Raw genomic sequence first — 25,092 nt, 5'->3', positions numbered from 1 at the left:
GCTGTATTGTTTTGTTTTTATTAATATTATGATGCATTGTTAATCCATGCAGTAAACCTTTGGCTTGGCTAGGATGAAGAGCCAGAAGAGTACACCCATCGGGCAGAGCTCCCAGAAACTGAGAAGAAAGTTCATGTGAACTCCTGCTTTGCTTCTAGTAACATCAGCTGCAACTAGTATATTATTTGTGGTAATACAGAAAAAATATTTTTCAGTTTATAGTTCAGAGTAATGTCAATATTAGTTAGCCTAATACCTACACATCTTTGGTTGTGGATTTTTTCTTTTTAATGAAAAAGAATTTATCTTGGCCTTTACAAAGCTCATAGACTAGGGGCTGGCCCCATGGCCAAGTGGTTTAAGTTCTGTGCACTCTACTTTGGTGGCCCAGGTTCCCGGGGTTCGGATCCTGTGTGGACCTACTCCACTCATCAGCCATGCTGTGGAGGCATCCCACATACAAAGAATAGAGGAAGACTGGCACAGATGTTAGCTCAGGGCTAATCTTCATCACCGAAAAAAAAAAAAACCTCATAGACTAGAGTGGGCTATGAAAACTATAAAGTAAAATGGTATATTGTATAATAAAATTACATACTACATTCTATGAGGTCAGTAGTTGTTGAAGTTAACTCTAGAAGAGTTGGGGAAAACACTACAGAAGAGTTGACAATTCAGTTGTTCTTGCTTTATTTATTAGTAATAGCTTGTTGCCTCTACACATGTTGCTTTTAATTGAGTGCCCCTCTTTGCTTCCCAAGTTCGCTATAAGGATTTCTTTCAAGCACTCGTCACCTTTTCATTAGACTGCTAAGTCAGTCTCACTGACCTTAGTACTGCCTAATGGCCTTAGTTGGTGCTCAGATATTTGGTGACGTGATGACATGAACTGAGAGCTCTATGTGCCATGCTAAGGGTTTGGATTTTAGGCTCTAGGAAGCATTTGGAGATTTACTGCACAGATGACACAAAATAACTGTTTCACGTGAGCCAGGGCTCTTAAGAATTTGGGAGGGGAGAAGCCCTACACTGGGAAGCTACTGTAATAGTGCAGGTGAAAGATCAACCACTAGAATACTGCCTGTTGTGAAGTCAGTGCCTGAGAAGTAACTGTTGGCTGGTGATGCAGTACAAAGGAATAAAAATGAACTAATACGCAGAGTGAGAAGCCAAAAGGAGTTTCAAACAGGAAGTAGTAGTCCCATAACACACTGGAAATGAATAAGATGGCAACTTCAAGGGAGTTAGGTGATAGAAAACAGGTTTAATGCATTTAGTAAAAGGAAAATGAGTTGGAGAAGTTTATCACAAAGAGTATGCGGAAAATGGGGCAAGAGGGAGACAGTAAAAGGAAGAATTCTGGGGAGTGGATGTGAAGGTTGAGCATGATTGTGAACTGAGAGGACGAGGAGAGAGAAGACCAAAGCCAAAAGTTACCAAAAAAAGGAAGGAATGAAATCAAGAACACAGATGTAACCTGCTAAAGATGAAAGTTTGCTAGTAACACTGGTGGCAAGAAATAGGGAAATGGGCACTTGACGTTTCTAGTGGGAAAATAAGTTGGTACGACTCTAAAGAGAGTAATGTAGTGCTTCCTATTAAAATCACTATGCATTTAACCTTTACCCTAACAATTCCATCTTTAGGAATTTCTCTACAGATAAACTGAAATGTGTAAAATGACAATTGTTACCAGTGTTGAAAATAGCAGATTAGATGCAAGTCATCAGTAGGTGACTGGTTATATAAGTAATTGTACATCCATGTAAGTAGAATACTATGCAGCCATGAAAAAGAGATCAGGAAGGTGTTTTTGTGGAACAAATGCCAAGATATAACTTAAAAGGTAGAGAACAGTTTCTAGTGTGCTTCCATTTTTTAAAAAAATTTAAAAAATTAATATGTGCCCTCTTTTTTTTTGCTGAAGATTTGCCCCAAGCTAACATTTGTGCCAGTCTTCCTCTATTTTGTATGTGGGTTGCTACCACAGCATGGCCACCAACGAGTGGTTTAGGTCTGCACCCAGCAAATGAACCTGGGCTGCTGAAGCAGAGCATGCAGCACTTAACCACTAGGCAACGGGGCTGGTCCCCTAGTATGTGCCCTATTTGCTTGGGTAATAGGATATGTCTAAAAGGATACACAGAAACAACTGCTTTCCGGAGATAGCTAAAGAAAAGGATGATGAGGAAGAGGATTTTCACTGCTATTTTGAAACATCTAAATGTACTACCTATTTTTTGTTTTTGTAGTTCTTAGATTCAAAAATTAAATCTAAAAAAATAGAAAAGGGAGTTCAAAGAGATGATTTCTCACTGGGAACCTGGTAGAATGGCTAAGTGCCCAGCACAGAACTTGGAACACAGTAAATTTGTACTGAATTAAGTAAAAAAAGGAAGTTCACTGTCAAAAATAGTTTCAAAAACATTCAATTTATATCTTCTCTTTGTTAAAGTAATCTAATTAGCATGCTGTTCCTAGAAAAGAGGAAATACATGAGGTTTTGTTAATTACACCAAGTACCATATTAAAGCAGAGATCTTATCACTAATGGTTCCCCATTGTTGACAGAGTAAAAATCATGCTCTTCCTCCTTGATCTTCATCTATCCTTCCAGTCTTACCTCTCATGTATGCATTCTCCTTCCCAGCCAAGTGGAGTACCGGGCACAGCAGCACTTAAGTACACCCCGTACACTCTGGTGCTCTCAGTATGGAGTCTACAATGCAATTTCTGGAGCATCTTCTGTTCCTATGTACTATATCCTACAAGTGTAAAGTTGATTTTTAAGGGATAAAAATTCACTCAACTACATTCTTAGACAAACGTTAAGATTGGGATGAATCACTTTATGAAGCTGGTCCTAGGGAACAAGATTGATATCTCCTGGACTGCTGTATTTTATCTACTGTCGTCCCCATTTCTGACTACCATCCTATCCACATGGCAAAGCTTTAGCCACCTGCAGGCACACCATCCCCTGGAATCCTATTTGTGTCCAAGCTACCCCATCCTTTTTCAGAATGCAATAAGCTTCCACCTGCTCTTCTAGCACGCTACCACGAGCAGCCATTCGATCATCTACTGAGTACGTGCCAGCACTCGTCCGAAGCAGCAGGGATGGAAGTTGGGTAAGACTCAGATCTTGTTTCAAGGATTCTCTCAAGCCTCCTGGGTCAAAACACGGTCACTTTACTTCTTCCTTCTCCTGTCCCTAAACAGGCATGTGTCTCTGCGGTAGATTTATGGCTTCTTACTCCAGAGAAAGGATGGAGTTATACAGGTATCACAATAAAAGTTTTTTATATCTTGACACTTAACTTTATGAAGCACCCAGTACAGTAGCTGGAATGTAACAGCGGTCCCATAAATCTTAGCTCCCTCCTTCTTCACTAATCCAACGGAGGTTTTCTTCGGAGCGGATTCTAAGTTAGTCCTATTTCTCTTTTTATTTGGGGAGCTGGTTCTTCTGTGAGGACTTTCAGGAGAAGGACTGTGGTTGCCCTGTGGGTAATTCGGCTTACGGAGCCTTATTTATTTATTAGATACTTACTGAGTACCCACTATGGCTTTTACCTTAGTTAGGCATGAAGATGCAAAGATGAATGAGCCAGACATTGTTCCTGTCCTTGTGAATTTTAAACTCCAGAAAGGGAGACACTCATGTTTCAGGAAACCACGTTTCAAAGTGTCTAATCCCAAATTAGTGTTCTGGGGACAGAGGGCAGCGTGGACACAGGGTCGTGAGATGGACGAATTGATAGTTCACAGACCTGGTTTGAAGGCCAACTTTGGTGCTTTTGCAGCTTCAAAACTCAGAAAGTCACTTAACCACACTGATTTTGTTTCCCGTGTTTCGTACAAGGGGATGAAAATGCCTCCTTCAACAAGGTACCTGGCACAGTAACCCACCCCGGGTTAGCATCCCTGTCTCCTTCCTGCAACCACACGGTTTTGCCACCTTCAATCCTCCGCTCCCATCTCCGAAGACAAAAAGTACAAGCTAGATTGTATAAGCTCGCTCCTCCTTCCACGAGCTGTTTTAAGAACATGGAAGTCTCCTGAGATTATATTAACAGAGTCTAATTCTCCCACGAAACTACAAGTTTGCTAACATTGCCTTAGAATAGAAGGGAGACAGAAAGGTCAATTTTGTTTTAATCAACATTAAATTTCATGGGATAAAAGCTTTTGTGAGAGAAATTAGTTTTATTTTACTGAATATGGTTTTTGTTTTTTAAAAAGAAAAATACTACTTGGTTCAAAAGTATTTGTCAGGGGGCTGGCCCCGTGGCCGAGTGGTTAGGTCTGTGTGCTCCGCTGCAGGCGGCCCAGTGTTTCGTTGGTGCAAATCCTGGGTGCGGACATGGCACTGCTCATCAGACCACGCTGAGGCAGCGTCCCACATGCTACAACTAGAAGGACCTACAACGAAGAATATACAACTATGTACTGGGGGGCTTTGGGGAGAAAAAGGAAAAAAAAAAATCTTAAAAAAAAAAAAAGTGTTTGTCAGATGCCCATCTATCAGGAAATGTAGGGGGGTAAGGAGATCTCAGACTTTTGGATTTCCCAGACCAGTAATATAGATTTTAAAAATTTCTGACTTTTTATTTTGTCAGATAAGAAGATTTACAAATAAAACAAGCAAACCTAATATCTACTGTCATTCTCATTTTATAAAAGGACTGACAAGAGGCCGGCCCCGTGGCCGAGTGGTTAAGTTCACGTGCTCTGCTTCGGCAGCCCAGGGTTTCACCGGTTTGGATCCTGGGCGTGGACATGGCACCACTCATTAGGCCATGTTGAGGCGGTGTCCCACACAGCACAACCAGAGGCTCTCACAACTAAATACACAACTACGTACTGGGGGTACTTTGGGGAGAAGAGGAGGAAAAAAAAGAAGATTGGCAACAGATGTTAGCTCAGGTGCCAATCTCAAAAAAAAAAAAAAAAAGACAGACAGTACAAAAAGAGGAAGAAGGATAATTTCAGGATAGTCTTTTAAATAAAATAAATTTAGATTTACAAAAAATGACTATGGAGACCAACTTTTAGTTACTTTGGAGCAGTTACTCCCAAATCTGCCTTTAGAATAGAATCATTTCATGTCTTGAAAGGAAAATAAAAGAGCCTGAGCTCCACTGATACCAATTAAATCGAATCTTTGCTGTGTTTAAAAGCTCTCCAGGAAATTCTAATGTACAGCCAGGGCTGAGAACAATTGCTATGGAAGATACAAAACCTCAGGGAATTCATAATCCACTGGGTTTAAAGCAGTGTCACGACCTCAAACACCCACAGGGTCAGCAGTTAAGTGAGTTCCACAGCGGAGTATTACACCAACTGAGGAAGACGGAGAATAAAGAGAAGCTATCACAGTCTCCCAAGGAGAAAAGACGCACAACACACCAATCAACAGGCCTCAGCCGGCTTTCCAACACCAGAAGCTAGAACAGAGCAACACGTGCAGATCTGAGGGGAAATGATCTCCAACCTAGAATTCTTAACCGGTCACAACCAAGCACAAGGTGGAATAAAGAGATTTTCAGCCCTCTGTTTCTCAACAACTTTACCTCGTGGGCACCCTTTCCTAGGAAATGGAGGAAGCGCTCCACTAAATGAACAATCTAAGAAAGCGGGAGACACGGGATACAGGAAACATGAAATGCAACACTGCATCTGAGCAGAGCGAACGACACCTTCTGGCACTGATGGATTTATATGCGTGTGGAGAGTTCTGAACCACGTCAGGAGGGACCTAAATGACTGTGCTGCTGTCAAAAATAGTTGTCACAATAGCTTATTGCTAACAATAACTGAGTAAGTCTCACTTCTTGATCTTGGACTAAATCCTTCGTATTTACAGAGGACCCAGATGCTTACTCTGCTCCCCTCTACAGGCTAACTCCTTATAAGAGCTGTATTTACTTTTGGTCTCTTCTACTTCTTCTATTTTTATGTTTTGATATTAAAACCTATTATATAGCTTCAGAATTTATGCTTCTAAGAAGATGGACTAGTGTATTTTCCCTATTCCTCCTACTAAGTACAACTAAAAACCCTGGAAAATATATATAAAACAAACATAAGAAGATTCTGAAAGAGGGCCAACTGGCTGGAGACCTCGAAACCCAAGGAACTCACCACTGTGCATTCCTTGGGTTCTCTTTTTGTCCTGTGTATCCCAGACTTGGGGCTGAAGAAGCCAGCAACCTGGAAATGCCAACAGGCACAGACCAAAAAAAAGCCCCAACAAAAGCCTGCCCTCTCCAGCCAAAGCACCAGGAAAAGGGCAGCCTAGCAGGACGGAAACTTTTGGCCAATCACCACCCTGCTCCATCAAACACCACTGTATGGGGTTGAAGGGAGGCCCACAAAAAGATACGTCCACAACCTGGAACCTGCGACAATGACCTCATTTGGGAAGAGTCTTTGCAGATACAAATAAGCTAAGGATCTTGAGCTGAAAATATCATGGATTATCTGGGTGGGTCTTAAATCCAACACAGTGTCCTTTAAGAGACAGAAGGAGGTGGCCATGTGAAGACGGAGGCAGAGATTGGAGTTAGGCAGCACTGAGTTAAGGAAGGCCTGGAGCCACCAGAAGCTGGCACAGGCAAGGAGAGATTCTTCCCTAGACCCTTGGTAGCAGGACCACCGTCTTGCCAACACCTTGATTTCAGACTTCTGGCCTCTAAAACTGTAAGAGAATAAATTTCTGTTGTTTTAAGCCAACAAGATTACGGTAATTTGTTACGGTAGCCCCAGGAAACTAATATAACTACAGAAAAAACTCTGTCCTTACCCCACCAACGTTAGCAAAGACCAAGTGGGGGGCCTAGACTTCCACACTCACAAGGCTGTAAGGAGGCACCCCAACACCTCTACCAGAATGGTGTTGGAGAAGGCCAAGTAGGGAGATAGTACTTTCAACCCACCCGGTAGGGACGAGGCCTCCCACCCCCGTGGTGACAGGGGAGCCTGGACTTCCACTCCCACCAGCAGTAATAAGTGTGAGTGGAGATCACATAAGGGACCAGACTCCCACACCCATGCAGTAACAAGGAGTCTCCTTGGCAGTCAGCGGAGGCCAAGTAGAAGCTACACTTCCATCTCCTTACAGCAGGAATGAGGCAGTGCCCCTCCCCTCAATCTTCTCCTGCTGGGATAGTGTCAAAAAGCCATCTGACAGGGAAGGTTTCAATAGATCCAGTCTCATAATATAACACAAAAATGTCCATGTTCCAATAGAAAATCAATCCTCATACCAAAAACCAGAAAGATCTCTAACTGAATGAAGAAAGACAACAGATGCCAATACCAGCCTGACAAAGATATCAGAATTATCTGACAAAGGTTTTAAAGCAGTTGTATTAGAGTTCTCCAGAAAAAGAGAACCAATACAAGATTATGGAGGCTGAGAAGTCCCACGACCTCCTGTCTGCAAGCTGGGAACCCAGGAAAGCCACTGATGGCCTGAGGGCCACTGCTGTAGATTCCAGTCCAGATCTGCAGGCCCTAGAACCAGAGGCACAGAAGACAGGAGATCCATGTCCCAGCTCAGATCCATGTCCCATTGTGTTCTATTCAGTCCCTCAACAGACTGAGTAATGCCCACCCACACTGGGGAGGGCCATCAGCTTTACTGAGTCCATTAATTCAAATGCTAACGTCTTCCCTAAACACCCTCACAGCATACCCAGAAATGAGGTTTAACTACCTGTCTGGACATCCTCTGGCCCAGTCAAGTTGACACATAAGACTACCCATTATACCAACCATGATAAACATGTTTCCATGATCAATTATGAACATCCTTGAAAGAAAGGAAAAAATCATCCTAACACATTCTACAAGGCCAACATCACTCTAATACCAAAGCCTGACAACACAAAAAAGGAAAACTACAGGCCAATATCACTGATGAACATAGATGCAAAAATCCTCAAGAAAATATTGGCAACCTGAATACAGCAATACATCAAAAAGATCATACATCACGATCAAGTCGGATTTACACCAGGGACACAAGGATGGTTCAACATCTGCAAATCAATGTGATACACCACATCAACAAAATGAGGAATAAAAACCACATGATCATCTCGATAGATGCAGAGAAAGCATTTGACAAGATCCAACAGCCATTTATGATAAAAACTCTTAACAAAATGGGGATAGAAGGAAATTACCTCAATATAATAAAGGCCATATATGACAAACCCACAGCCAACATCATACTTAATGGGGAAAAACTGAACACCATCCCCCTGAGAACAGGAACAAGACAAGGGTGCCCACTATCATCACTCTTATTCAACATAGTACTGGAGGCTTTGGCCAGAGCAATTGGAAAAGAAAAGGAATAAAAGGAGTCCAAAAGGGAGTGAAGAAGTGAAACTCTCGCTGTTTGCAGATGACATGATCTTAAATATAGAAAACCCTAAAGAATCCATTGGAAAACTATTAGAAATAATTAACAACTACAGTAAAGTCGCAGGGTACAAAATCAACTTACAAAAATCATTGCATTTCTATACTCTAATAACAAACTTACAGAAAGAGAACTCAAGAATACAATTCTATTTACAATCACAATACAATAAAAAGAAGAAAGTATCTAGGAATGAATTTAACCAAGGAGGTGAAGGACTTATACAATGAAAACTATAAGACATTACTGAAAGAAATAGATGATGACATAAAGAGATGGGAAGAAATTCCATGCACATGAATTGGAAGAATAAAAACAAAGTTAAAATATCCATACTACCCAAAGCAATCTACAGATTCAAGGAAATCCCAATCAGAATCCCAATGACATTCTTCACGGAAATAGAACAAAGAATCCTAAAATTCATATGGGGCAACCAAAGACCCGAATTGCTAAAGCAATCCTGAGAAAAAAGAACACAGCTGGAGGCATCACATCCCTGACCTCAAAATATACTACAAAGCCATAGTTATCAAAACAGCATGGTACTGGTACAAAAACAGGCACACAGATCAATGGAACAGAACTGAAAGCCTAGAAATAAAACCGCACATCTAGGGACAGCTAATCTTCGGCAAAGCAGCCAAGAAGATACAATGGAGAAAAGACAGTCTCTTCAATAAATGTATTGGGAAAACTGGACAGCCACATGCAAAAGAATGAAAGTAGACCATTATCTCACGCCATACACAAAAATAAACTCAAAATGGATCAAAGACTTGAAGATAAGTCCTGAAATCATAAAACTCCTGGAAGATAATATAGGTAGTACACTCTGTGACACTGAACTTAAAGGATCGTTTCAAATACCATGTCTTCTCAGACAAGGGAAACATAAGAAAAAATAAACAAGTGGGACTTGATCAGACTAAAGAGCTTCTGCAAGGCAAAAGAAACTAGGACCAAAACAAAAGACAACCCATCACTTGGGAGAAAATATTTGCAAATCATATATCTGACAAGGGGTTAATCTCCATAATATATAAGGAACTCACACAACTGAACAACAAAAAAACAAACAGCACAATCAAAAAATGAACAGAGGATATGAACAGACATTTTCCCAAAGAAGATCTACAGATGGCCAATAAACACATGAAAAGATGTTCAACATCACTAATTATCAGGGAAATGCAAATCAAAACTACACTAAGATACCACCTGACACCTGTTAAAATGGCTATAATCACTAAGACCAAAAATAACAAATGTTGGAGAGGGTGTGGAGAAAAGGGAACCCTCATACACTGCTGGTGGGAATGCACACTGGTGCAGCCGCTATGGAAAACAGTATGGAGATTCCACAAAAAAACAAAAATAGACCTACCATATGACCCAGCTATCCCACTATTGGATATCTACCCAAACAACTTGAAATCAACAATCCAAAGTAACATATGCACCCCTGTGTTCATCGCAGCACTATTCACAATAGCCAAGACATGGAAGCAACCCAAGTGCCCATTAACTGATGAATGGATAAAGATGATACGGTATATTATACAATGGACTACGACTCAGCCAGAAAAAAAGACAAATTCATCCCATTTGCAACAACATGGATGGATCTGGAGGGAATTATGCTAAGTGAAATAAGCCAGACTGAGAAAGACAAGCACTGTATGATTTCACTCACATGTGGAATATGAACAAACACATGGACAAAGAAAAGAGTTCAGTGGTTACCAGGATAAGGAGGGTGGGGAGTGGGCATGGGGGTGAAGAGGAGCACTTATGTGGTGACAGACAAGAAATAACGTACAACTGAAATTTCACAATGATATAAACTATTATGAACTCAATAAAAAAGAAAGAAATGAGAAAATCAGTAGTTTAGCAAAGAATACAGGAAGTCTTGGCAAAGAAAGAGAAGATATAAAGAAGAGTCAAATGGACATTTTAGAACTGGAAAATACAATACCCAAAATAACAAAATAAAAAGCTCAGTAGATGCTCCCAACAGGGAAAGGAGGTGACAGAGCAAAGAATCAGCGAACTAGAAGAGAGAACAACAGAAATAACCCAATCTGAACAAGAGAGAGAAAACAGACCAAAAAAACCCAACAAAACAGAACCTCAGGAATCAATGGGACTATACAAAAGATGTAAAATTTGTGTCATTGGAGTCCCAGAAGAAGAAAAAGAGGGAGGAATGAAAAAAGTACTCGAAATAATGGCCGAAAACTTCCCAAATTTCACAAGAGACATAAAACTACAGATTCAAGAAGCTGAAGAAAACAAACAGGATAACTGAAAAGAAATCCAAGCAAAGACATGTCATAATTAAACTTCTAAAAACTAAAGAGAAAAAACATATATATTCAAAGCAACCAGGGAAAAATGACAGTTTATCTACAAGGGAAAACAATTAAAACAACAGCAGATTTTTCATCAGAAACCATGGGAAGTGGCACAATATTTTTCAAGTACTGAAAGAAAAGAATTGTCAACCCTGAATCCTATACTCAGTGGAAATATCCTTCAGGAATTAATGGGAAATCAAGATATTCTCAGATAAAAGAAAATGAAGAGACTTTTTCACCAGTAGGCTTATCCTAAAAGAATGGCTAAAGGAAGTTCTCTAAACAGAAAGAAAATTATAAAAGAAGGACCTTGGAACATGATGGAGGAAGAAAGAACACAGTAAGCAGAAATACAGGTAAATACAATAGGCTTTCCTTCTGAGTCTTCTAAAATATTTTATGGTTGAAGCAGAAGTTGTCTGATGTGGCTCTAAATCTATGTAGAGAAAATATTTAAGAACAAAAATTATGTTGTAAATGCAGAAAGGATAAAGAGAGGTAAGGATTCTGTATTTCACTTGAACTGGTAAAATCATCAGACCAATAGACTGATAAGGTAGATAGATAGATATAAAATGAAAAATATATATATAAAATGGCTAAGTTATATATACACACACAACATATATACTATATATACACATATATTAATGTGTATATATAGTATATATGTATATTATGTACATATATGTATATAATATTTAGAACTACTATTAAAAAAGCTATACACAGAAACTCTCAAAAACACTATAGATAAATCAAAATGGAATTCTAAAATATGTTCAAGTAACCCACAAGAATGCGGGAAATTAAAGCAGAGAAATAAAAACCAGAGAGAACACACAGAAAACAAAAAAGAAAAACGGCAGACTTAAGCTCTAACATATAAATAATAACATTAAATGTAAATAATACCAAATAAATGTAAATATAAATAATACCAAAAAAAACACAGAGATTGATAGAATAAATTTTTTTTAAATGACTCAAATATATGCTGCCTACAAGAAACTCATTCCAAATATAATGACAGACAAGCTGAGAGTAAAAGGATGGAAAAAAATATATATGCAAACATTAATCAAAGGAAAGCAGAAACAGCTATATTAACACCAGATAAAGCAGACTTTGGAGCAAAGAAAACTACCAGAGACAGTGAGGGACACTGTAATAAAATGGTCATATAGCAATGCTAAGTGCACATTCATAAAAAACCAAAGAATTGCAAAAGACGTGAGTCAAAAACTAACAGAACTCTAAGGAGAAATAGATAAACCCACAATTACAATTGGAGACTTCAATACTCTCAAGAATTGACAGAGTAACTAGACAGAAAATCAGCAACGACACAGTAGAACTCCCCATCACCATCAACCAACAGGATCTAGCCTACATTTATAAAACATTTCACCCATTTACAGCAAAACACACAGTATTTTCAAGTGCCTGTAAAACATATACCAAGGCTGACTATATCCTGGGACATAAAACAAATCCCAAGAATGGAAATCACACAAAGTGTGTTCTCCAACCACAATATAATCAAACTAGAAATCAATAACAAAGATAACAGGAAAATCTCCAGACACTCAGAAACTAAACAACACATTTCTAGAAAATCCTTGGGTCAAAGAGGAAGAAATCTCAAGGGAGGAAAAAAAGTGAGTTCAGCAATTTGGCAGGATACAAGACAAACATACAAAGATCAATTCTATATATTAGGAATGAGCATGTGGAAATCAAAATTAAAAATACAATATCATTTATAATTACTAAAAAAAAAAAAAAAAAGAAATACTTAGGTGTCAATGTACCAAAACATGTGGAAGAACTTGCATGCCTAAAACTAAAAAATGCAGATGAAAGAAATCAAAGATCTAAATAGGAAAGAAATACTGTGTTTATGGATTTGAAGACGAAATACAGTAAAGATGTCAACTCTTCCCAAACTGATATAAAGGTTTAACACAATTCCTATCAAAATCCCAGGAAGATTTTCTTGTAGATAGAGGAAAGATTACTCTAAAATCTATCTAGAAAGGCAAAGGAACTGGAATAACTAAAACAATTCTGAAAAAGACAAAAATCAGTCTACCTAATTTTAAAACATTATATAGCTACAGTAATCATACTGTGTGGTACGGGCAGAGGGACAGACCCACGGATCAAGGGAACAGAAAAGAGAACCCAGAAATAGATGCACACAAATATGCCCAACTGATTTTTGACAAAGATGCAAAAGTAATTCAATGCAGGAAAAATGGCTTTTGCAACAAATGATGCTGGAGCAATTGGCCATCCATATGAACAGATATGTTCCCAAATGAACCTTAACCTTACGTCTACACATTATACAAAAATTAAATCGAATTGGATCACAGACTTAAATGTAAAATGTTAAACTATAAAACTTTTAGGGAAAAACATAGGAGAAAATCTCTGGGATCTAGGGCAAAGTGTTCTTCTTAGACTTGACACCAAAAGCTTGATACATAAAAGAAAAATTAATAAATTAGATTTCATCAAAATTAGCAACTTGTGCTCTGGAAAAGACCTTGGTAAAAGAATGAAAAGACAAGCTAAAGACAAGACATACGCAAACCACATACCCAACACCACACTCATATCTAGAATATATAAAGAAATATTAAAATTTAAGAGTAAACAATCCAATTAGAAAATGGGTAAAAGACATTTCACCGAAGAGGATTTACTGATGGCAAATAAGCGTGTAAAAAGATTTTCAACATCATTAGCCACTAGGGAAACGCAAATTAAAACCACAATGAGATACCACCACACGTTTATCAGAAAGGCTAAAATGAAAAACAGTGACAACCAATACTGGGGAGGATTCAGAGAACACATTGCTAGCGGGAATGTGAAAATGCTACAGCCCCTTTGGAAAGCAGTTTGGCAGTTTCAAAAACACGCAACTTCTCTGCACCCCTCAGACCTTCACCGCAGTCTCACATTCCACAGGCCCACCAGGATGCTGGGGGACGTCCTAACACACACTGTTCTTACCTCCGTCATGACTACAAATTCTTGCCCTTCTGTTTCAAATTCCAGTTCTGCGTTTATCAAATTTCGACTCACGTTTTAAGATTCTACTTTGCTCCCTGAGATCTTCAGGCAGATTCAGCGAGTCCTTCTTCAGTGCTCCTCCTGCAGGTTCTACCACTTACCCCACCTGGGGCTTTCCCCTTAGTGTCCACGCCTCCCAGGAGCAGAATGGTTACGAGCTGGGGCTCCACGGTGAAACAGGTCTGGGTCAGAGTCCTGACTAGACTCGTTACTGGTCATGACCTTAGACAAATTAGCTCTTATCTCTTGAGCTTAAGTTTTCTCATCCGTAAAGGAGAAATAATAGGAACAGTATCATAAGTAGGATATGTGGATTAAATGAGATTAATGAATGTATTTTGAAAATTTAGCATTGTGCCTGGCACAGAGTAGGGGCTCAATAAATATCAATTCTTATCATTATCATCACCCAAATTATCTTGCCCCTCCACGCACACAAACAGATTTGGAATACTAGGTTCCTTCATCTATTTAAACAGAATGTATTGGCTTTTAACAAAATCTTCAGTTCACAGCTCAAGAAAAAAACCTGATATTTAAATTAGTTTCAGAGTTCAAAATATTACAATTCACTTCGGTCTAAAACTAAGTTAGGTTTAAGTCACTTCTATGAAAAGCAGATTCTATTGGTATAGATTTAAGATGCCATTCTCGTATGGAGGACAATAAAGATGTTCAATAAATATTTGCTGAATGAAGGGAATGAGATGAAGATGTTCTGGAGATAATAACTCATCTACATTTATTCAATCAAACATTTTTTGTGCATGTCAGGCACCATGCTTTGTATCAGATACACAAAATATAAGAAAGTATAAGTAACTTTTCACAAGTTGCAACGATATGAGTTAAAATGAGTAGAGCCACAAATAACTCTTTTCTCCCTCTACTTAAAAGGAAAGATTAAAATTAGATTCATCAATCTCATGCAAGAAAAAAATACACACACAACTTTTAGTTTTTTATTTTGTTTCAGCTGGACGAGGCATCTACATTCTAGCACATCTTCTTAACAATCACCGAACAAGTGAAAGACGACTGACTTATATATAAAAAGGCAAGGGCAAAGGTCATGATTGTCCAACAGGGAACTTGAATCCCCAAATAAATTACCTTACAAAAATATCAAACTTGCTCTTCCACTTTTCTACTGTTAAAAATGAAAAAGAAGAAATTCACATTAAAAAAAAAATCTGTAGGCTGGTATAGCAAGATAATCATTTTTACATACTAAGTAAGTCCTTCAAATAAATATTTTACACAAATTTAAGTTTTCCAAAAAATAGGTCAAGTATTTACCCTATATTTGCTTGGTCCACTAAAAGACCATTTATAAAACTGACATTAAACTGGACTGCAGCTCACACCTTCCGGATAGTAACGTGCACATCTCTGAGGCTGGATATGCACATGTGCACATGACGGGCAGTGAACGGCTAACACTGCTGTGCATACTACTTCCGTAAGTAGTTTTACCCTGTAAAAATCCTCTAGCCTATCGTGAATTGAATTGCAAGGAATTGCAAGGAAAGAACAAAAGAAAATACTTTGACTAAGTTAGACATTTGCTCAGAACATTTAAAAACGCAAATATTATCATGCTTTTGGGACTGAAAGATTACTGAACATGACATAAAATTCAATACTGCTTACAGACACCTGAACATGGAGAGTACAGTCAACATTCACGTGGAGGGCACACGAGTGAATGCATTTTACAGAACTCTGGCTTCCATCTTGTCTATTCCTGTGGTTTTATTCTAATGTCTTACACGGCTTTGGACCCTTAAAAGATGGAGATTCAGTAAAACAACGTTACATTAAGTTTTTCTGTTCTAATAACCAACATTAAAAAGAAGTAAAGGGGAAGGGCACAGGGCTTTCTGTATCCGCTGACAGTGCAAAAGCCAAGTAAATTTTTGTTTTGATGTGTTATTTCAATTAATACTATGCTAAAAATAAAACTGACTGCATTATGGCTTTGTCCACAATATTCAAGACACTTACTGCTGAGACATTCCAAAATAAACCAGTAAACAATTTCCATTTCCAATAGTTTAACTGAGAAATGAATCTAACAACTTTTTAAATCAACTATAACTAAACTGGGCTGAGGACAGCTACATTAAAACCCTGCAGACCAAAGCCACTCATCCAGAAATCTAGAACACCAATACTTTCCAACCAGGATAGAAAAACGAGCATCCAAAGTAAAGAGAACCACAAGACTGATCAAGCAACCAGTCAAAAACCACTTCTCTGTTATTTGAGCTAATAGTGACTCGAAGCTTGAAGTTTCCGCCTTCGTTATTATTGGTGGATCCTAGAGTCACAGCTTCAATGTCAAATGTGACAGTGGACCCAGAAGTAACTGCGGGCAACTGATTAGTCATTTCCTTTCCATTTACAAAAACTGCACCTAAAATGTTAAGGCAAAGAGTCATTTACATGTGAGCAAAAACTAAGAATTGAAACAGATTCTAGATTGCTGGTAACACAGCTCACTTCCTAATGCAGATAAAGAAAACATTTTGGAATGCCAACTGGTCAAAGATAATGCATTTGTATATGCTAATCAAACCCCACCCCCAAGGCAGGAGAAAAAGTTAAAATGCGTTAACATTTCAGAGTTCTGGTCCAGGGTTTTACTCTTCTAGAATAGAGACTAGGAGTTTCCCATGTGGAAGGCGTCAAAAGAAACCTGACTCAACTACAAAATTACATCCTGTGGGATAGCAAGATTGTTTCACACGGAATAAACAGGAGTCTTGCTCTGCCTGCTGCTTGACCCACACCACAAAATATTAACTCGTCTTGGTAGGGACTTTCAAAAGCGTGATTGTTGCAGAGAAAGGGAACAAAGAACATCAGAGATACATAGCAAATTAAGTGAACTCTCTTCCCAGTTCCCTAATCTCTACTGAACTTGTGTTCCCTAATCTATGTTGAATTTAGATGACCTATGGAAACAGCATCCAGAGGTAGACCGTCTGGTGCAAATTCCAGCTCAACCATCTCCAAGCTATGTGAGTTTAAGCCAGTTACTCAACCTCTCTGTGGCTCACTTTTCATCTTCTATAAAACGGATATAATATTACTCCTCACTTCAAAAAGTTGTTAAAAGGATTAAATGATTTATTATTTGTAAAGGGCATAGAACAATGCCAGGTACATAGTACCCGTAGAGATATGTCACTAAGTCCTAAATCTTCTCATCTCCTGCTATAAATTTGTGATATTGAAACAGATTCGTATCTCACTACAGTAATTCACATATTTCAAAGAAAATGACAGTTATTTATCTCTTACCATTTGTACTAATGCACACCGCTTGATCCCGCTGCAGAGAGTCATATCCATTCTGTCTTTCTGCACACACTCCTATACTGTCTCTTCTGTCCGGTTGTCCCACAGTTTCAACTCTATGAATGAGTTAGAAAGGTTATTTAATCTTTTTCTTTTTTAACATGATATCTAACAGTTACTAACCTTAAAAAGAGCAATCTCATCACAATTCCTCCTAATAATAGCAAACACTGATTCGGCACTTCCTAAATACCAGGCACTATTCTAAAAATTTCATATCTATCTAGCTATCTATAGATCATTCCATTCAATTCACGTAACAACCCACTAGGTAAGTGCTGTTATTATCATACCCATTTTATACATGAGGAAACTGAGGCACAAAAGAAAAGCAAGATTTAAAAAAGGCTAAGTAACCTCACCCTGATGCCCTGGCTGAGTGGTGGAACCAGGATATGAACTCAGGCGTCCTGACTGAAGAGACTGCGTTAACTATTTACAGCCACCACAGCACACTTCTACTTTATGTTCTGGCTGTAGATACACAGAAAACCTGCCATGTTTGCCTATAATAAATGTGATTATTACTGCCATCACCTAAACCTTTAATATGAGATTCTATGCAATGATTTGATTAGTGCTTGTCAAGTATTTAAAGCCTTTAAAAATAGACACTATTGTCTTAAAATACAGTTAATACGGTTATGAACAGTTTTGCTTGGAGACCCTATTAGGGGGAAAATTTAACCATTTCCTTTTGTGTTTTAGTCTCAAATAATACATCATCGTGTACTCTAGAAACAGGAAACTTAGATACTGAGGCCAACTTACATCCCTATTATCAGACTCATCTTTCCCTCCATTCCAGGGGGCCAGACTTTGCAACGACAGAAAAAGAAAAATTAGCAAAGAACAGAATGTAGCTTTACCAAGGGAAGATGTGCTTATTTATACTCAATGTGGCCTCAAAATGTCTCACTGTAAATTGGCAAACATGTAGGATCATAATAAACATGTGGGTGGGTTCCTGAAGTCATTTCACTTCTTAAACTAGCAGTCTAAAGAAGTATGGGGAAGAGAGCGATGTCAGCAACATGGCAGAATAGTATTCATTCTATCACAGAAACATGGCTGTAACAATGATAGACAGATTTGATAAAAATACCTTTATGAGATTTCTAGAATCCAGCTAAGAAGTTGCAATACCCCAAGGAACACAAAGCTGAAAACAGCTGCACTGAAATGGGCAAGAAGAGCAATTTCACTTTCCCCATGTCAGCCCCTCTCCTAAGCTATGACAGCTTACTGCCAGGCAAGAACACCCCGGTTTCTGATTTTTCCTTTGGAGTGTTCATCCAGCATTCCAACTCTTTGGAGGGATGCCCAAAGGACTGGTTTCTGTCACACCTCACCTGGAGCACTGACAGAACTGGCATTGTATGGATTCTTGAATGCTGGTGAGACCAAAAAAAGTGGGAGGTGGCATCCTGCAGCCAGCACAACTTGGTGTAACTGGGAGAAGGCACAGAACTCAAGGCTTCTCTCCCTCAGGATGGAGAAGAGAACACAATTCTGGTGTACCAGCTTTTCACAGGGCTGCTCAAGGGAATGGCATCTGTCTCACCTGATGTGGGGTGCTGATGGGGAGCCAGCATATTCTGAATGCCTCGTGGCCACTGAGTATGAGTGTGTGGAGGCAGCTTGCTGCTGTAGCACGAGAGAACTTGCAGTGCCACAAACAGGCACTAGAGGGAGCGTGAGATTATGAGCTCCTGAAAACCCAGCAAGGCTCTCTACTTGAGAAACTGCAAAGGAACTCAGGGAAGCCACATCACCCTCAAAAGGTTTCAGTGGTCCCTAAATATCTAGCTGGGCTCATTTGTGAGGGTCTTCTCCTGTACAAGGCCAGGCCATAAAAATTGTGAGAGGGGTCTGTTTTTTCACATATGCAGATCCCAACAGAAAATTAAGAGACATAGGAAGAAATAGGGAAACACGGCTCCAAAAAAAACCTAAAACAGATCCCTAGAAAATTATCTGAGTGAAATGGAAGTATACAAATTATCTGAGAAACAATTCAAAACAACCACCATAAAGATGCTCTGCAAGCTCAAGAAAATGAAGCAGGAACAAAATGAGAATACCAATAAAGAGACAGAAAGTATAGAAAATAGACATTTTGGAGCTGAAGAATACAATAACTGAACTGAAAAAGTCATAAGAGGAGTTTAACATCACACTTAAGCAGAAGAAAGAAACATCAAACTCGAAGAAAATTCATTTGAAATTATCCAGAGGGACAAAAGAAAAAAGAATGAAAAAGAGTGAAGAAAGTCTACGAGACTTATGAGAAAAGAGAAAAAAGGACAGAATGTTTACTTAAAAAAATAATGGCTGAAAATTTCCCAATCTGGGGAAGGAAATGAACATCCAGATTCAAGAAGCCCAAAGGACTCCAACTAGGATGAACCCAAGAAATCACACTGACACACATAATCAAATTGTCAAGTCAAAGACTGAGAATTTTGAAAGAAGAAAAAGAAAAGTGACTCATCATGTACAATGGAACTCACATAAGGCTATCAGTAAACTTCTAGGCAGAAACCTTGCAGGCCAGAAAGGAGTGGGAAGTCATATTCAAAGTGTTTAAAGAAAAAAACCACTAACCAAGAATATAATATCCAGCAAAACGGTCCTTAAAAAATGAGGAAGAAATAAAGGCATGCCCACATAACTAAAAGCTGAGGTTGTTCGTCATCACTAGACCTGCCTGACAAGAAATGCTAGGAGGGGCTGGCCCCATGGCCGAGTGGTTAAGTTCGTGCGCTCTGCTTCAGCAGCCCAGGGTTTCACTGGTTCAGATCCTGGGCGCAGACATGGCACCTCATCAGGCCATGCTGAGGCAGCATCCCACATGCCAGAACTAGAAGGACCCACAACTAAAAATATGCAACTATGTACAAGAGGGCTTTGGGGAGAAAAAGGAAAAATAAAATCTTAAAAAAAAAAAGAAATGATAGGAGTCCTTCAAGTTGAAACGAAAAGACAGGACACCAAACAGCAACACAAAAGTGTGTGAAAGTATAAAGCTCACTGGTAAAGCTAAATATATAGACAGATACAGAATACTGTAACACTGTAAGGGTGGTGTGTAAACCACTCTTAATTCCGATATAGAAGTTAAAAGATAAAAGTATAAAAAATAAGTATAGGGTCCAGCGCCATGGCGTAGTGGTTAAGTTTGGTGCACCCACTTTGGCGGCCTGGGTTTACATCCTGGGTCCAGACCTACACCACTCATCAGCCATGCTATGGCAGCAAACCATATACAAAATAGAGGACGACTGGCATGGACATTACTCAGGGCTAATCTTCCTCAAGCAAAAAAAGAGGAAGATTGGCAGCAGATGTTAGCTCAGGGTGAATCTTCCTCAGCAAAAATAAATAAATAAATGAAACCATAAAAATATGTTAATGGATACACAATATAGAAAGATGTAATTTGTGACATCAATAAAGTGTGGAGGGGGAAGAAGTAAAAGTGTGGAGTGTATGTATGTGATTGAAGTTACCTTGTTATCAGCTTCAAATAGATTGTTCTAACTGTAAGATGTTTTATGTAAGCCCTATGGTGACCAAAAAGAAAATATTTATAGAATACACACTAAAGAAAAAGAGAAAGGAATGAAAGTATGTCACTACAAAGAAATCAATGTGGGGCTGGCCCTGTGGCCAAATGGTTAAGTTCGCGTGCTCCACTGCAGGCAGCCCAGTGTTTCGTTGGTTCGGATCCTGGGCGCAGACATGGCACTGCTCATCAAGCCACGCTGAGGCAGCGTCCCACATGCCACAACTAGAAGGACCCACAACAAAGAATATACAACTATGTACCGGGGGGCTTTGGGGCGAAAAAGGAAAAAAATAAAATCTTTAAAAAAAAAAAACAAGTATGAGCATCTGGCCATTAATAATCACCAAGGAGGCCAGAACTTGTGTTCATTTAAAAAAGAAAAAAAAAAAGAAATCAATGCAACACAAAGCAAGCAAGCAAGTGAAGAAAAGTGGAAGAAAAAAGCTCCAAAACAGAAAAGAGTGAACAAAAGGACAATAGTAAGTCCTTCCCTATCAATGACGTTAAATGTAAATGGATTAAACTCCCCAATTAAAAGATAGAGTGGCTGATAAATATAAAAGATCCAACCATATGCTGTCTACAACAGACTTACTTTAGATTTAAGGACACATGTAGGCTGAAAGTGCAAGGATGGAAAAGATATTCCATACAAATGATAACCAAAACCATACTTAGACAAAACAGACTTTTAAGTCAAAAACTAACAAAACAGGCAAAGAAGGACATTATATAATGACAAAAGGGTCAATTTACCAGGAAGAAAAAACAATTATAAATTTATATGCACCCAACCTCAGAGCACTCAAATATACAAGGCAAATATTGACAGAACTGAAGGGAAAAATAGACAAGTTATACAGTAACAGTAGGAAATTTCAATTCTCTATTTTCAATAACGGGTAGAACATCCAGACAGAAGATCAATAAGGAGCAGAGGAGGATCTGAACAATACTATATACCAAATGGACATAATAGACATATACAGAACATTCCACCCAACAGAAGCAAAATATACATTCTTCTCAAGCACACATGGAACATTCTCCAGGACACATCTTGTTAGGTCACAAAACAAGTCATAACGAATTTAAGAAGACTGAAATCACACCACATATATTTTCTGATCACAACGGAATGAAACTAGATATTAATGGCAGAAGGAAAACTAGAAAGTTCAAAATATGTGTAAACAATTAACTCTTGAACAACCAATGAGTCAAAAGCAAAATCAAAAGGAAAATTAGAAAATGCCTTGAGACAAATGAAAACAAAAACACAAGAAAGCAAAACTTATGGGATGCAGCAAAAACACTGAGGAGGGAAGTTTACAAACATGTGCATTGGAAAAGATCTCAAAAAAGACAACTTTACACCTCAAGGAATGAAAAAGAAGAACAAACTAAGCCCAAAGTTAGTAGAAGGAAGCAAATAATTAAGATTAGGGCAGAAATAAACAAAATAGAGAACAGAAAAGCAATAGAAAAAAATCAACAAAACTAAGAGTTGGCTTTTTGAAATGATAAAATTGACACACTTTTAGCTACGATAACTAGCTAAAAAGAAAGAAAAGAAAAAGAAGATACAAATATAGTCAGAAAGAAAAGAGGAGACATCACAACTGATGCTACAAAAATGAAAAGGATTAAAAGACACTGCTATGAACAGTATACACCAAGAAACTGGATAATCTAGAAGGATAAATTCCTACAAACACATGACCTACAAAACTGAATCATGAAGAAACAGGAAATCTGAACAGACTTATAACTAGAAAGTAGACTGAATCAGTAAGCAAAAACCTTCCAACAAACAAGAGGACCAAGCAGCTTCACTGGAGAATTCTACCAAATGTTTACCAGATCTAACAAATGTTTAAAGAATTAATGATAATCCTTCTCAAACTCTTCCAAAAAACTGAAGAGGAAGGAATACTTCCAAACTCATTTAATGAGGCTAAAATTATCCTGAAGCCAAAGTCAGAAAAAGACGCTACAAGAAAACTGCAGGCCAATTACTCCGATGACTATAGATTAAAAAATCCTCAACCGAGTGCTAACACCGTTGGTGGGAGTTTAAAATGGTGTACCTGCTATGGAAAACAGCATGGAGGTTCCCCACAAAATTAACAATAGAACCACCACATGATCCGGCACCCCCATTTCTGGGTAGATATCCTAAAGATTTCAATGCACTGAGAAGAATGCAATATTACTTCTACATTATTCCCACCAAAGATGGACGACCTGAATCCAACCATTAGGAAACATCAGATGAACCCAATTTGAAGGATAGTCTGTAACATAATGGCCTGTACCCTTCAAAAATGTCAGTACATAAAGGTTAAAAGAAAGATGGAGAAAGTTTTTCAGATTAAGAGAGACTAAGGAGACACGACAACTGAAAATAACACTGATCCAAGACTTTTTTTCTATAAAGAATATTAATTGGAACAACTGAATCTGATAAGGTCTGTAGGTCAGATAATAGTATTGGATCAAGGTTAATTTTCTGATTTCGATAATCTCTTTGTTTTTATGAAAGACTCACTAAAAATGACTTAGGAAAAAAGTAGAGAGAAAATGAAGCAAATACAGTATTGGGGAATCTGGGTGAAGGGTATTTGGGAATTTTCTGTACTATTCTTGCAACTTTTCTGTAAGTCTGAAATTATGTTTAAAAAGATTTTTAAACCACACAAAATACTACATAGATAAATAGAGAAAGAGAGAGGGATGTGGGGAACACAAAGTACCTGAATTTTAGCCCTAATATTCCTAATATTTTGTTTCTCTGAAAGGTAAAAACATGCTAATATCACTAACTCTGGATAGAAGAGATCAGATATTTGTTAAGATTATTGTGTGGGGCCGCCCAGTGGCACAGTGATCAAGTGCGCACGTTCTGCTTTGGCGGTCCAGGGTTCACAGGTACAGACATGGCACCACTTGGCAAGCCATGCTGTGGCAGGCGTCCCACATATAAAGTAGAGGAAGATGGGCATGGATGTTAGCTCGGGGCGAGCCGTCTTCAGCAAAAAAGAGGAGGATTGGCAGCAGATGTTAGCTCAGGGCTAATATTCCTCCAAAAAAAAAAAAAATTATAAAATAAATAAATAAATAAATAAAAAAGAAACAATGTAGGCATTCAAACCCCGCTCAAAAAAAAAAAAAAAAAAAGAGTATTGTGTAATGAAGAACTTGGCCTGCCTGGATCCTGGGACGTAACCTCCAAACCACTGGAATTTCCCAAGTGATAGGAGTGTTTGTTATTCGTGGTGGGCCCCTCAGACCACACCTGATAGTTTATGCTAATGAGGTGCTCGTGGTGGACGCCTAGAGAGTTGATGCTAACAAGATGACTCAGGATGGGAGGAGGTCACCCTAGAAAGACCAGTCATGCAATTAGAGGGTTGAGGCTTTGAGTTACATGACATCAGCCCAACCTCCTGGGATGGCAAGGGAGGTAAGTCAAGTGGTGAACGATTTAATCAGCCATGTCTCCATAATAAAACCCCCAAAAATCTCTGGACACCAATGCTTGAGTTAGCACCCTGGTTTGCAATACTCTGAGTACTGTCATGCTAGAGGCCCACGCGTCTCTAAGAACAACGGAAGCTTCGCGTTTGGCTCTCCCAGATCTCGCCCTAGGATCCCCTCCCTTTGGCGGGTTCTGATTTGTATCCTTTGGCTATAATAAAACTGTAATCATAAGAGTAGTGCTTTCCTAAGTTCTGTGAGTCATTCTAGCGAATTATAGAACCCGAGGGTGGTCGTGGGAACCCCAGAATTTGTAGTCATCTACATAGTGAGAAGTGAGGGTGGGCCCTGGGGTCCCCTGCACTTGCAGCTGGCACCTGAAGTGAGGGCAACCTTTAGGAGGACTGTGCTCTTAACCTTGAGTCTGGCCAACTCATTGCAAGGATACACTTTTTCAGTAATTAAAATTTTTAAATGAATAATTAATTCAAATAAAATTTCTTGAAATTAACCCAAAGTAGTAAAACACACAAAAAGGTCTTCAAAGCAGGGAGGAAAAAAAATCCTGGGAAGAAGGAAAAAAACCTCCTTATTTAAATAAATCACAAAATAGTTCCTAAAAGCATCCTGCAAACAAACAGCATTTGATAAATAAGAGAAGCATAGCATAAAAAGCTTACAAGAGTTGCTCCGAACACAGAATGAACGAGAAAAGTGAATAGCTAATATGCCTGAAGCAAAGAAGTATTTTCATGGTTCACTAAGAAACAGAACAGAAGTTTAAAACC

At 38.7% G+C, this 25,092-nt stretch overlaps 1 protein-coding gene across 1 annotated transcript in view; it reads right to left on the bottom strand.

Annotated features, from left to right (window-relative positions):
- Positions 1 to 14,835: 14,835 nt before the first annotated feature.
- Positions 14,836 to 25,092, bottom strand: part of CRLF3 (cytokine receptor like factor 3) — a 43,233-nt gene continuing 32,976 nt past the window's right edge. Inside the window, exons 7-8 of the mRNA XM_023653048.2 lie at positions 17,197 to 17,309; positions 14,836 to 16,306 (exon numbers count right to left, since the gene is read on the bottom strand). Of these exons, the coding sequence (XP_023508816.1) occupies positions 16,050 to 16,306; positions 17,197 to 17,309 (370 nt within the window). The 3' untranslated portion in view covers positions 14,836 to 16,049. The remainder of the gene's footprint in view (positions 16,307 to 17,196; positions 17,310 to 25,092) is intronic.

The sequence above is a fragment of the Equus caballus genome, chromosome 11 (genome assembly GCF_041296265.1).
Source record: "Equus caballus isolate H_3958 breed thoroughbred chromosome 11, TB-T2T, whole genome shotgun sequence".
Taxonomy (NCBI): Eukaryota; Metazoa; Chordata; class Mammalia; order Perissodactyla; family Equidae; genus Equus; species Equus caballus.
Note: the sequence above shows the minus strand (reverse complement) of the source record. Positions and strands in the feature narration are given on the sequence as shown.